Source organism: Ornithodoros turicata, unplaced genomic scaffold (genome assembly GCF_037126465.1).
Source record: "Ornithodoros turicata isolate Travis unplaced genomic scaffold, ASM3712646v1 Chromosome28, whole genome shotgun sequence".
NCBI lineage: Eukaryota > Metazoa > Arthropoda > Arachnida > Ixodida > Argasidae > Ornithodoros > Ornithodoros turicata.
Window position 1 is genome coordinate 1,389,953 of NW_026999351.1, and position 12,786 is coordinate 1,402,738.

Genomic DNA, 12,786 nt, shown 5'->3' on the forward strand with positions numbered 1-12,786 from the left:
TTCTTAAAGTGCGCTGCAGCACCGTCGGACACGTATATCACATGGGAAAACACGGGCAGTATGTCTTGTATAGCCTCTGTTATGTTTTGGAGGGCAAGAAAGGCATGTGCAGTATCGTGAGATAGGTCGTCATTCACTGTTGCGAAACTATTTGTCGAAGACATGGTGGTTACAACACAGGTGAATTAGGATATTTGATCCGTCTTCCAATAGCGCCCTTGGACCTCACTTGAGAAGTTGACTCTCCAGTTTTCTGCAAAATCGAAGTGCATGACGACATGTCTTGGATCCACGAAGGCCTTCTCGTTCCAAATGGCGCTTCTTTGTATGTTGTATATATATATATTCATGCTTGGTGTACAGAGCAGCACATTTCCTGACTGCCTTCAGGAATACCGATGCCTTTAGCGTCTTGCTAATGAGGGCACCAGATTCCCAGAGAGCCATATCAACGTCGTCGGCACGGTCCATCCTTAGCTTCTGTAGGTTGATCCTTTTGGCCCCTTGACAACTGCGACACTCTTGCAAAAAGCATGTCCTTTGTGGGTCAGGACATACAGACATCGCATTCAGTTGGTCTCTGCTTAGCTGGATGGATGACGCACTGTTTATGGCCGCGATGATCAAATCAAAGTTTGCGCAGTACAAACACACACACTGTTCCGAACGTGGGTCTGTGCGAACCCACTTAGGCCGAAGTGTGTAGAACTTCGTCAGTCCTATATTGATGTCCGGATGAGCGCTCTTGAACAGGCTAAACGTTTCCCGTATTGAACGAGTAATAAAGCGCTTTGCAACAGCGACTCTCTTCCCGTCTCTGGTGACACGAATTATGTCTTTTTTGTTGGGACTTTGGACAGAACAGTCCTTTTTGTCTTCAAGATAGTACCGGAGTGCAACCTGTACGTCGTTCTCGCTGACAGGATGCCCACCATACTTGTCCGGCATCGCCCACACGCCCTGCTTCCCTCTCAGACTTTTTGATTTTTCTATCACATATTTCGTTGCATCCGGGATCAGTGCTACTATTTCTTTTTTCGTCATGTTTTCAGGAAGAAGCATAAGAATCTGGCATCTTTCTTGATTGGAGGTGCACTTCTGATAAGCGGCCCTGATGTTGCGCAAAAGGCTAGAACATCTCGTGCAGTCTGTTCCGGAGGTGGTCGGTTCGTCTACGTCATATGCATCACGTATTCTGCGGCTTATTGACCTGCTCAATGCGCCGCCAACTTCTCTCCGTTTCCGTGACGCATACGACGGCATTTGTTTGCTTTTGAGAGACGCCGGCTGCCGCAGCGGAGTTACGTCGATATTTGCCGTCGAAATACTCTGATTAATTTCTTCAATAATGTCCTTGCTCTGAACATAGTCTGTGTCAGATACAGCAACGGGCGAGGACTGCGATAGACCACTAATTGCTGAACGAAAGTACGCAGCACAATTCGTACATAGTTGGTCCTCACCGCTGACTTCATCACGTCGCTCAGGGTCGAGACGCGCCTTCAGCGCGCCGATGTCAAGGCTTGACACAGTTGTGAATCCACTCTGGCGAAGAATCCTTTTCCGATGTCGACGTGCATAATCGGCACAAAACACACGTTCCTCACTATAAATGTTCCGAGCCATAGAGACGACTTCCAACGCTGACGAACCCAAAGTTATTCAGACACCACACTCAACCGCTGCATCGTCGACGGCTGGTCCGTGCATTATTGGCCACACACGGCGACCAAATGAACCTGTCCACACCGCAGCAAGGTCATTTTTGTTAGGAAGTCTGGCGTCTGGTGTCCCCAGTGCGGGTTTGTTTATTACTTATAATCTGTATGTACATCCGGCAAAGGCGATGGGACGCGGGCACAAAGTTTGGGTGAAAGATAATATAGCCTCCGCGTCACGCAACCTGATACCAAAGTTTCTTCTTTGCAGCCTGTCCGTAGTCGAAATACGATATGGCATGAAATCTCCATCATAGGCACAACAGGTGATGAAATGGAGTGTAGCATAGATACGTGGAAGTCAGGTTCCCTTCTCGACGATCAGTACAAACGCCGGAGGGTGGCCGGAGTTGGAACCGCATGGCCGCGTTGTACATGCTCTCCTTATGCGCGCTGGCATTTCGGTTCTAAACTTTTAGAATACACAAATTTTACACCATTGGTAATATAACCAGCATTCCATGCAATTTTTTTTGCCAAAATTATAGGTGGGGTTTTTGAGGAATTGACCTACGAACTTCGCGCATTTCCACGGATCGAGCATGGTTCGTCTCATTCTACCTATTCTCCAGTAACACTCACATTTATGCGTAATACGTCGTTGGAAAGAGCAATTAATTATCTTTCAATTGGAGCAGAGTTTGTAATTCTACCATGCGTACTTCTTCCGTAATAAAAGTTGAAAATGTGCGCAAAATCGCGCTCACGAGCGTTTTCGCGATTTTTTATAGAACAGTTCGTGAGAGGAAATGCCCGTTTTTTTTAAATTATGTCGTAGTCCGGCATCTGTAGAATGCGCAAAAAAAACCACGCTCCTCTAGCGCGTTCGTGGTGCGGACAAGACGGCCTCAAAGTACCACCCGAGGAAGATTCTGTGAAGCGCACGACGCCACCCAAGCACGCTCGTCAATTTTTTTCTCGGCAACTGCTGCGATCTCAAGTTTCGGACCAGTGGCACTGTTCATCATAGAGGTGTGGCTTTAGCATAAAAAAGAATCAACGAAATCGGAGGACCAAAGGGGACCGGCTTCCGTGAACTGAGATGAAAGAGTTGACTCTCCCACCTGCTGCCACTGTGGCGCTCTTGAGGATCTGGAGCACATTCTTCTTCATAGCCCTCACTACAAACTTTCCCGAACCGCACTGTCCGAGTCCCTTAGTCAGCTGGACTCTCGCCCCTTCTCCCTATCGAAATTGCTTGGTCCCTTGCCCAATCCAGTCCACCAATGATCTACACTCGAAGCTCTTTTGACATTTCTGGGCACCATCGGGCTTCGATCGTTATTGTGAAGGGGCTCCTTATTTTATTCCCCATCAGAGGTCGGCACTTTGGACCGCCGCTCACTCATGCTCATTTTAAAAAATGAATAAAAGTACGGGCCTTCACTGTTGCATAGTCTAGAAAACCTCGTCATAAACATTGGGGAGTGAGGCTAACACCCCTCCATGACGGAAGTGCACGCAACACCCTTAATTAAATACAATCATGGAAGTCGCTGCAACGCCCTCTCCGTTGGTGATGGTGTCCGAGTCCGAGCACCATTTGACTCCCTTTTGACTTTCTTTTTCCTAAGAGTGTAGCCCATTACATTTTGGTGATAAGCGTCCTGCATCAGGGGCGTAGCCAGAAGAAACATAAAAATTGGAAGGTTTATATGGGAGCGAAGGATTTCTCTCTCTCTCTTACGTCTCCGAAATGTACTACCAGAGGTGCGGTTTCGAGAGAAGGCTTCACCCCCCCCCCCCCCCTGTCGCTACTCCTCTGTCCTGCATTGCTCTATAACCTGTATCCCGCAAGATTACCACCGCCCCAACAGGAGCGATATCTCCCGAGTTCCGACCACGGCCCTCGTACGTACGTGTAATACAAGTTTTCCTGTGCAGGTGAGCATGAGTGAGCACCCTGAAGAAGGTGAGCATGAGAGAGCGAGCGATGAACATGTGAGTGTGCATGAGTGAGCGGGCAATGAGCCCAGCTGCCTGTGAGTGAGCATGAGTGGGCGAGGGATGAGCTCAGCTGCCGTTGAGCGAGCATGAGTGAGCTAGCGATGAGCTGAGCTACCCTTGAGTGAGCATGAGTGAGCGAGCAATGAGCTGAGCTTCCAGTGAGTGAGCATGAGTGAGCGGGCGATGTGCTGAGCTGCCGGTGAGTGAGCATGAGTGAGTGGGCGATGAGCTGATCTGCCGGTGAGTGAGCATGAGTGAGCAGGCGATGAGCTGAGCTGCCGGTGTGTGAGCATGAGTGAGCGGGCAGTGAGCTGAGCTGCCGGTGAGTGAGCATGAGTGAGCGGGCAATGAGTCGAGTTGCTGGTGAGTGAGCATGAGTGAGCGGCGGTCCAAAGTGCCGACCTCTGAATGCGGGGAAGAACAGGACCAATCTATCAGTGCTCCGTTCTTGGGAACAAGAGAAAAGAGTATCTGATTCATGGCTGTTAACAACAATATGGTATTTTCAATAACTCAATACACCTGACAACCTGTTAGGGTTGAGTGTTTCCGGGGAATGATGTTTGTCATTACGGTATCTCCTGTGTGTATAGAAAAGGTTCCTGTCAATAAAAGTTCCTCTCGTTGAGAGTCTGCAGGTGCGTCTGTCCTATCCCCCCTAGTGCCCTCATCGTACTGCCGTTACGATATGATCTACATTACAGCCCTCCATGGGCCGACTTATCCAGGCGCGACCCGGCCCGGGCGCATCGAAAAATGGCCCGGCCCGACCCGCGCCCGGACCTTCATATTTTTATCCGGCCCAGTATTCCCGAGGCCGAGTAGATCCCGGCGTAGGATTTCAAGCCGCGGCGCACACGTTTCTGGCGCACATCAAACAAATTTATAAGTAACTTTATGAGAAGGCAGGACAAGGCCATGAGCATACATGTTCTTGCGGCTTTAAGCCGCAACATCACGAGGCCAAATTAAATCCAAAACGTACGGGCATGGGCGTTATCGTTACACTGTCAAGTTTTTGCAGAGGTAGAGGATGCAGTCGACAAGCGCCTTCTCCCGGTCCCTACCACTCTACCAAGCTTTGCGAACGTGATTGTGAAATAAGTGAGTAGTGAGGAGCAATGTGAAGCGGCTTTGAGACTGTTCTAGAGGGTCGAATCATGCGCATAATGCAGTGTCCTTTGTTTATCTTTGCAAATGTATGCAGAGGAATGACGCAAGCGCGTGATGGTATGGTATGAATCAATAGTCCTCCATTGTGTGGAATTAGCTGCGTGACCCGGCCGAGCCTGACTCTCGAAAACATATGTGTCGACCCGGGCCCGGCCCGCGGTGGTGGCATATTTTGACGGCCCGGGCCCGACCCGGCCAGGAGCACACAGCCAATAACAAGCAGGGCCCAGCCCGCGGGCCGGCTCGGGGGCCCAGGCCCGTGCAGGGCTGTAATCTACATAGCGTACTTTTTGTGACATCTATATGGTGCTTTTCTCATCACTACTAAGGGTAGTGAGCAACGGCAATAATGATGTGAGTGCAAAACACTTACCTTTCCCGGACGGCTGAAAGAGAACCACCTGAGCTGATCAGGCGGAGAGGCTTCTTATGTATCTCATCGTTTCCGCTGATCAGGAAGAATTTTCGCGACGCAAACAAATGAATCCGATTACAAGAAGAGCTTGTGCGATACAGAACAGCTCACTGTTGAAGCGTTTTTCTTTGTACATAGGAGTGCAATATTCTTTGAACACTGTCCAAAAACCACGAGAGATAGCGCTGTGCATGAGGTCGTTTCTATGACGCTAGCATGGCCCTACACTTGAATTCCATGTAGAAAAGGGGTATAGCTGATTGATGCAGCTTGTAATATTTCTTCGCGGGATATCTTCAGGGGTACAACGCCTTTGAGAGGAGCAATGAGTGCCTGTGAAGATTAAATCGTTTCTTCAATTTTTACACTGCGATAGATGTACAGAATCCGCCATTCCCTAAATACATGTCACCATGATTTCACACCAGTGACGGTCACCGTGGATGAGACGCAGGAAGTGCGGGAGTGTCGGAAATTTGTGGCGCACGCCAAAGGAATCCCATCCCAAGCAGCAAAATGTACTGAAAGTCGGGTGCAATAGGGGTGGACGTGTAGGTGGAAGGCCTTGAACAGACTCGTGTAACTAAGGAGCATCGATAAGACAAATACCGTCCACCCCTATTCTACTCGACTTTCAGTACATTGTGCTGCTTGGGATGTTTTCGAAATTATCTGCAGTGCTAACCTACGGTACGAGCAGCATGTCGCCACATAAATAGTCCGACAAAGCTGGAACGGCATGGCCCGTATATCAGCGCGGAAAACGCGCCGTAGTATTTCACGCCGTAGTAAGATTGGCGCCAAATCACGCTCGGAGCCGGTTTAGAGGGCGTGGTCGAGCGCGTGAGCAGCCCCTTCATATTTCGGGTGGACGGCAGCGTGGCAATCACAGCGTGGCATGCGTATTATGGCGCATTTCATTGGCGGAGCTGGGTCAAATTTTTGCCCCGGGAAGGGACAAAACTGTGCCAGTAGCATAATCGTGTCAGCCGCGGAATGTTTCATTGGCTGCGAAAGGGCAAAACGTTTGCTCGAAAGAGCAATAGTTTTTGACCCACGAGACCAAAGCTAACCCGAGAAAACACGAGCTCAGTCGCTATGCGCACCGCGTGCTTCATACATCGAAGAATTGTTAGCATTCCATTGACGAAGCAAACCCGTGTGACTCAGCCGGGAGCATGCGCTCAAACCCCACCCAGTGCGGGGCAAAATCTCCTGTCGCAATGGAATACGCCATTAGTTTCCGGTTACGAAAGCAATGGAAATCGAGTGTTTTTATTCTGACGCTGGTACTCACGGTTGAATGGGCGTCATGGCAGCTGGGCCTCTCCAAAAAGCTTGCCATTGACAATATTGTCAAGCTTGTCAACGGTGTGTGTGTTCTTTGTTTTTGTATTTTTTCTCGTCGAGTTCCTCGTTTCACGACGGGCACTGGATCCATGCCGTCTGGGCCGCGTGCTTTCGCCGGACCGTTTCACGCTCTGGCGGTTTTACGCGGGAAGCTGTTTTTGAACTTGTAATGTTTTAGACACATAAGTTGTACACTCGGGTAAACCGGAGCTGCTACACGGGAGATAGGTCTCGGTTGAAAATGAATTTGAATTTTTGAGTGGAATTTGAATTCGAATTTATTTTCATTTCATTTTTTTGATTGGGTGTTAGCGCCGCGAAGCAACTGTGGCTATGAGCGACGTACAGATGTGGACAGACGGAGAGAGGATAGCAGGAAGGAGTGGGGGACAGGGAGGATTAGTATGCGTCCTGAGCCGACTTCATGGGGAACTGTGCCGACATTCGTCTGGAAAGTCTTCGGAAAACCCAGGGAAAACCTCAGACAGCACAGCCGGCGGTAGGATTCGAACCCACTACCTCCCAGTCTTCAGCACGACCTTGGTTACCACCAACGAGCGAGATGAAATAACCCGCTCGGCCATGCCGCTGGTTTTCCTTTCATAGGAAGAGGCATCAAACACCTGGGCAGTCTTACCAGATGCCGTTACCAACGGCCGTCACAACATCAATACAGAATGAAGGCTAAGCACGTTGTTAAGGAAGAGGTGGATTAACTGCTGGGCTCGTGCTAATCCCCGAGCTAAGAGGGCGTGCACTATTATTCTTTTGGGTTTTGTTCAGTAAACGTTTTGCTCTGGCTCCGATCGTCTGGCTCTTCCTCTACACAAATTTGGTGCCGAAACCCGGGAACCCCTGCTAGGGACTTGAGAGTGGAGGACATTCACAGGCCAGCACGATGACGGAGGCGTCACAGGAATCGACTTCGAGGGTTTTCCTCCTGCAAAAGAGGAAGTCGTTTCGGCAGAGATTGACCACTGTACTGAATGAAGCCGAGCAAGCTATGCAGGTCGTTGGAAGCTCTCAGGATCCCACCACTCGTTGTGAGGTACTGCTTGAGCGCATCGTCAAATTCTCAGCCAGCCTGGATGACGTGGACAGAAAGTTGGAGTCTATGTTTACGGTCGAGGAGGTTGAAGCGGAACTTGAGAGAATGATCGACTATCAAGACCGGGTAACCACCATCACCTGCTTACTGAAGAAACATATCGTCGAGCAGTCTTTGAGAGCTGGTTCCATACTGGAGTCCAGAAATCCTGGTGAGCTGGCGCTTCCCATTGGAGAACGTAGTCGAACTGTAGGAGATGGCCGTCACAGACCGCAGTTACCGAAGTTGGAACTCCTCAAATATAATGGCAGTCAAGAGCACTGGCAGGAATTTTGGATAAGGTTCGAATCCCTGGTAGACAGCAATGCTTCCTTGTCGAACAATGAGAAGATGTCCTATCTGACAGCGGTTCTTACTGGCGAGGCTGCAGCTTCAATAAAGGGCCTCCAGCTGACGGGAGATATGTACGACACTGCGGTCAAGATGATTAAGGAAAGATTTGGAAAATCCAAACATGCTGGTACAGTTTCATTTGAAGCGGTTGCTAGGTCTTCAGCCAGTACGCTTCTCCCGCAATGTTCTCGAACTGAGACGTCTTCACGACACAGTGAAGGCTCATATGAGGAGTTTAGAAGCGCTGGGTCTACCTCAAAGTCGTTTTGCTCTCTACTGTTTCCTGTTCTACAACAAGCGGTTCCGCAAGATATGATTCTCAGCTTCCAGAGGAAAGTTCACGGCGACGAACAATCGCTTGGAACTACATCGGCAGAAGATCGGTATGAGATACTTCTCACGAAGTTGCTAGACTTTATCAAGATGGAAGCTGAGTGCAGGGAGCAACTGCCACTGGCTACAGGAGATAGTGTCTACGACACGAGGAGGCCCATTCAGACGACCCTCAGACGACCCAGAGGAAGTTACGGACGACCCAGAGGAAGTTACGGCAAACTTCTTCTGAAAGACTATCGTCCGCCTCCGCTCTTGGCGTCGAAGCCAGGAAACCGACTACCAATCGTGACAAGACGGAGCCCTGCTTCTTTTGCGGGAATGATCACGAGATGCTGAATTGCAACTTACAAGCAAATGTGGCAGAGTTGGAAGAAAGGCTTCGTAGCAGCCACAGATGCTTCCGATGCGGCAAACAGTATCATACAGCAAAGGTCTGCCGATCATTTCGTAGCCTCAAATGCAGAAAATGTAATGGACGACACTTAACTGTGCTGTGCAAGCAGAAGAGTACAGTACCAAGGTATGGAGGGACGGTACTCGCAAGTGGCACGTGGCAACGTACAGGTTTGCGACAGGACATAGTCCTGCTGCAGACTGCGCAAGTAGTCGTTTGCGCGGCCGGAGGAAAGGAGAAGTGCGTCCGTATCCTCATAGATGGGGGAAGTCAAAGAAGTTTCGTTAAGCGAGCACTGTCCAAGAAGTTGCAATTACCGACTGTTGGGAAAGAGCATTTGGTCATCAATACGGTAGGCAAGGCCGGAACCGAATCGTTGCATCGTAGAGTGAAAGTCAGGCTTCGGTCGCAGTATACTTCCGAGGAAGTTTGCATTGAAGCTCTTGAGATACCAGAAATCTGCATCGGCAATCTTCCTAATATTGACCGGAAATCTCTTGCTCAGCTGAAGTCCGAGGGAATGTCTTTAGCAGATGAAGCTACGTTCGCTGACGCGTCACCTGAAATACTGATACTTGTAGGAGCAGATTTCTATGGGCCATTTTCGGATGGACTCTACAAGGCCTACGGGAAAGCAATCAGGTTACGAGTCTAACGCTCTACATGTGCAAGTGTCCAGCGTTAACCACGACGAGGTCTCCAATGCGCTGCAGTCTTTCTGGGAGTTAGAGCACCTTGGTATTGTTGACAGTGAAGAGTCGGAGGGCAAGAAGCATGAAGTTTTCCAGAGGTTTCAGGACACAACCAGATTTGAAGATGGTCGTTATACAGTGCGCCTGCCGTGGAATGAAGACCTCGTCTCACGACTGGGAAACAACAAGGCTGTAGCGGAGCAGCGTTTACGCAGCGCCACCCGTACTCTTTTGAGAGATCAAGAGGTCATGAACGAATACGATCAGGTGATACGACAGTATCTCATTAACGGTCATGCCGAGCGTATTGATGCAGCATCACCAACACCTGTTGCTGCCCCGGAATATTACATGCCAAATCATGCAGTTATCAGACGCGAGAGGGAGACTACGAAGGTTAGAATTGTATTCGACGCCTCATCGAGTGCTCCGGGTTTTCTATCCCTGAACCAAGTTCTGCACGCCGGTCCAAACTTGAACTCTGACATCCTTTCTCTGCTCTTAAGGTTTCGAATGCATCGCATAGGCATGGTGGCAGACATCGAGAAAGCTTTCTTGCAGATTGCACTTCACAAACAGGATACAGACGCTCTGCGCTTCTTATGGTACACTTCGACGCCGATCGCAGGACAGCCTCTACCGTCTATTGAGACATGGCGCATGACACGAGTGCCATTCGGAGCACGATCTAGTCCGTTCCTGCTGTCCGCAACCATTCAGCATCATTTACAGCAAGTAGAGAAGGATTACTTGCAGACTGCTACGCTCTTGGAGCAATCCTTTTACGTGGACGATTTAGTGGTCAGTGTCAGCACCTCAGGAAATGCCAGGACACTTCATGAGGAAACTCTGAGCATATTCGAAGCGGCCGGCATGAAGATAAAGAAGTGGGTCACTAACGATGAGGCACTTCTACGAGAGATGTTTAAAAAGGGGAACTCTACAACGGAGACTACACAGAATCAGACTAAGAAGGTTTTGGGGGTCATATGGGATCTTCAACATGATCAGTTACGATGTTCAGTTGCGTCTGTCCTGGACTCCATGACGGAAAAGGAGAGTGTCAAGAGACATGTACTGCAGACCATTTCCAGGATTTACGACCCATTTGGCCTGTTAGGACCCTTCACTATTTCGGGCAAGATCATGCTCCAGAAGATTTGGGAGGCAGGATTGCAATGGAATGATCAGTTACCTTCAGACATCGATGCAGAGTGGAGAGAGTGGTGCAAAGGAGTCGCGGAACTGCAGCACATATCTGTTCCTAGGGAGATAGCGAGCAACTCATTCGTCGACAGGCTGCGCAACTTGCATATTTTCGCAGACGCCAGCCCAAGGGCATATGGTGCGGTAGTCTACCTCGAGCATTTGTCCGACGACGGTTCTCGCGGCATGGCATTTCTACTTAGCAAAAGCAGAGTCTCACCTCTCAAGCGCCAGACACTTCCGAGGCTTGAACTCACAGCAGCTCTTCTTGCTGCCAGATTATATCGCTTTGTATCCACTGCTTTGCAGACAGAGTTCGATTATGTATGTTGGACAGATTCCTTAATCACCTTGCATTGGATCAAGGGATCGGCATCCAGATGGAAGACCTACGTGGCAAACCGGGTGCGCCAGATACATGAGCTGACTTCTCCTGAAAGATGGCGTCATTGTCCTGGTGAAGAGAATCCGGCAGACTTTCTCACGAGAGGGATTAAGGGGCACGAGCTGCGTGACTGTGAAGTTTGGTGGAAAGGCCCACGATGGCTGAGTCAGCCAGATTTATGGCCGCACACAGCATTTCCAGATCATACTGAAGGAGACGAGGAATGCTTGGACGCGCAGGTCGCATTGGTCAGCTGCACGACACATTTACTTTCACCCGAACGTTTCAGTAGTGCCAATCGACTTCTTAGAGTCACCGCATGGATACTGCGCTACGTACACAACTCGAAGCGGTCAAACGTCAAGAAAACAGGTCCTCTCTCTACTGAAGAAATGGCGTCATCAGAGCTGTACTGGATCAAGGCTACTCAGACAAAGCTACTTACAGAAAGGTCCTCTCATCTCGAGAACTTCCGCCATTACCAGGATAACGATGGACTACTGCGACTAGAGGGTCGTCTGCAGTGCTCTCAGCAGTCACAAGCAGCCAAGCATCCCATACTGTTGCCGCCAGCGTCAGAGGCTTGGTTCACGTTGCTTATCATACTCAGAGCGCACTTAAGGATGTCCCACGCCGGTGTACAGGAAACTCTGCACCAGTTAAGAGAAGAATTCTGGGTAATCAAAGGTCGTCAGTCAGTGAAGTATGCTCTTTATCAATGTCTTTTTTGTCGACGACTGAAGACACGCCCCTGCACAGAGCAGGAGGCACCCTTACCTGCCGATAGGGTCACTCAGCAACTTGCGTTTGAAGTCGTTGGCGTAGATTTTGCGGGGCCACTTTATTACAGAACGGCCGAAGGGCAACGGAAAGCGTACGTGGCTCTTTTTACTTGCACAGTCACCAGGGCAATTCATCTTGAGCTCGTCTCCGACCAATCCTTCGGGACCTTCGTTATGGCCGTCAGACGCTTTGTAGCACGCCGAGGTTTGCCAAGGAAGGTCTATTCAGATAACTTCTTAACCTTTAAGAAAGCCGCTCGAGAGATTCCTGCCTTACTGGCGAATCAGTTCCAAGCGGTACGTGAGTATGCCACACAAGAACGAATAACATGGGAGTTTATTGCCGAACGTGCCGCCTGGTGGGGAGGCTTCTGGGAGCGTATGGTCCGCTCAGTTAAAGATGCTCTCAGAAGAACACTAGGTCGGAGTCAGCTAGACTTTCAACAGTTGCTGACCGTGTTAACAGAAGTCGAAGCGATCGTCAACTCACGGCCATTGACACAAATGTCAGAAGATCCTGGCGACACCCAAGCTTTGTCTCCGTCGCATCTGATATTGGGGAAGCGACTCACGGCGTTGCCGCCAATTAAGAGACGTCAGACAGCGTGCCGAACCGTTAGAGGTGCTGCAAGTAAAGGAACGGCTCCTCACTGCATACTGGAGGCAGTGGAACAAGGACTACTTGCTACAGCTTAGATCTGCAAACCTGAGTCGACATGCAACCTCCAACAGCGTTCAACCGCATCAACTCGTACTACTGGCGGATCAGCGGCAGCCAAGGATGTTTTGGAAGCTAGCAAGGATGCAGGAGCTTCATACTGGACGTGATGGACTTGTACGATCGTGCACGCTCAAGACAGTCACTGGTTCCTTCATCAGAAGACCAATTCAGCTACTTCATCCTCTTGAGGTCTAGATTTGAGACGCATCGGGCGGGGGAGTGTTAA

The 12,786-nt window shown here is 49.8% G+C and overlaps 2 protein-coding genes across 2 annotated transcripts; both read left to right on the forward strand.

The window, feature by feature from the left end:
* The first annotated feature begins 7,501 nt into the window (after positions 1 to 7,501).
* LOC135373650 (uncharacterized) lies at positions 7,502 to 8,716 on the forward strand. The gene has a single exon (XM_064606748.1). It carries the CDS (start codon positions 7,502 to 7,504, stop codon positions 8,714 to 8,716), a length of 1,215 nt encoding a protein of 404 aa, XP_064462818.1.
* A 666-nt stretch (positions 8,717 to 9,382) lies between these two features.
* On the forward strand, positions 9,383 to 12,535 carry LOC135373651 (uncharacterized). The gene has a single exon (XM_064606749.1). It carries the CDS (start codon positions 9,383 to 9,385, stop codon positions 12,533 to 12,535), a length of 3,153 nt encoding a protein of 1,050 aa, XP_064462819.1.
* The last annotated feature ends 251 nt before the right edge of the window (positions 12,536 to 12,786 follow it).

Bases quoted from the DNA above. Each gene is read 5' to 3' on its own strand.
- LOC135373650 (XM_064606748.1), top strand. From the start codon at position 7,502: ATGACGGAGGCGTCACAGGAATCGACTTCGAGGGTTTTCCTCCTGCAA.
- LOC135373651 (XM_064606749.1), top strand. From the start codon at position 9,383: ATGGACTCTACAAGGCCTACGGGAAAGCAATCAGGTTACGAGTCTAAC.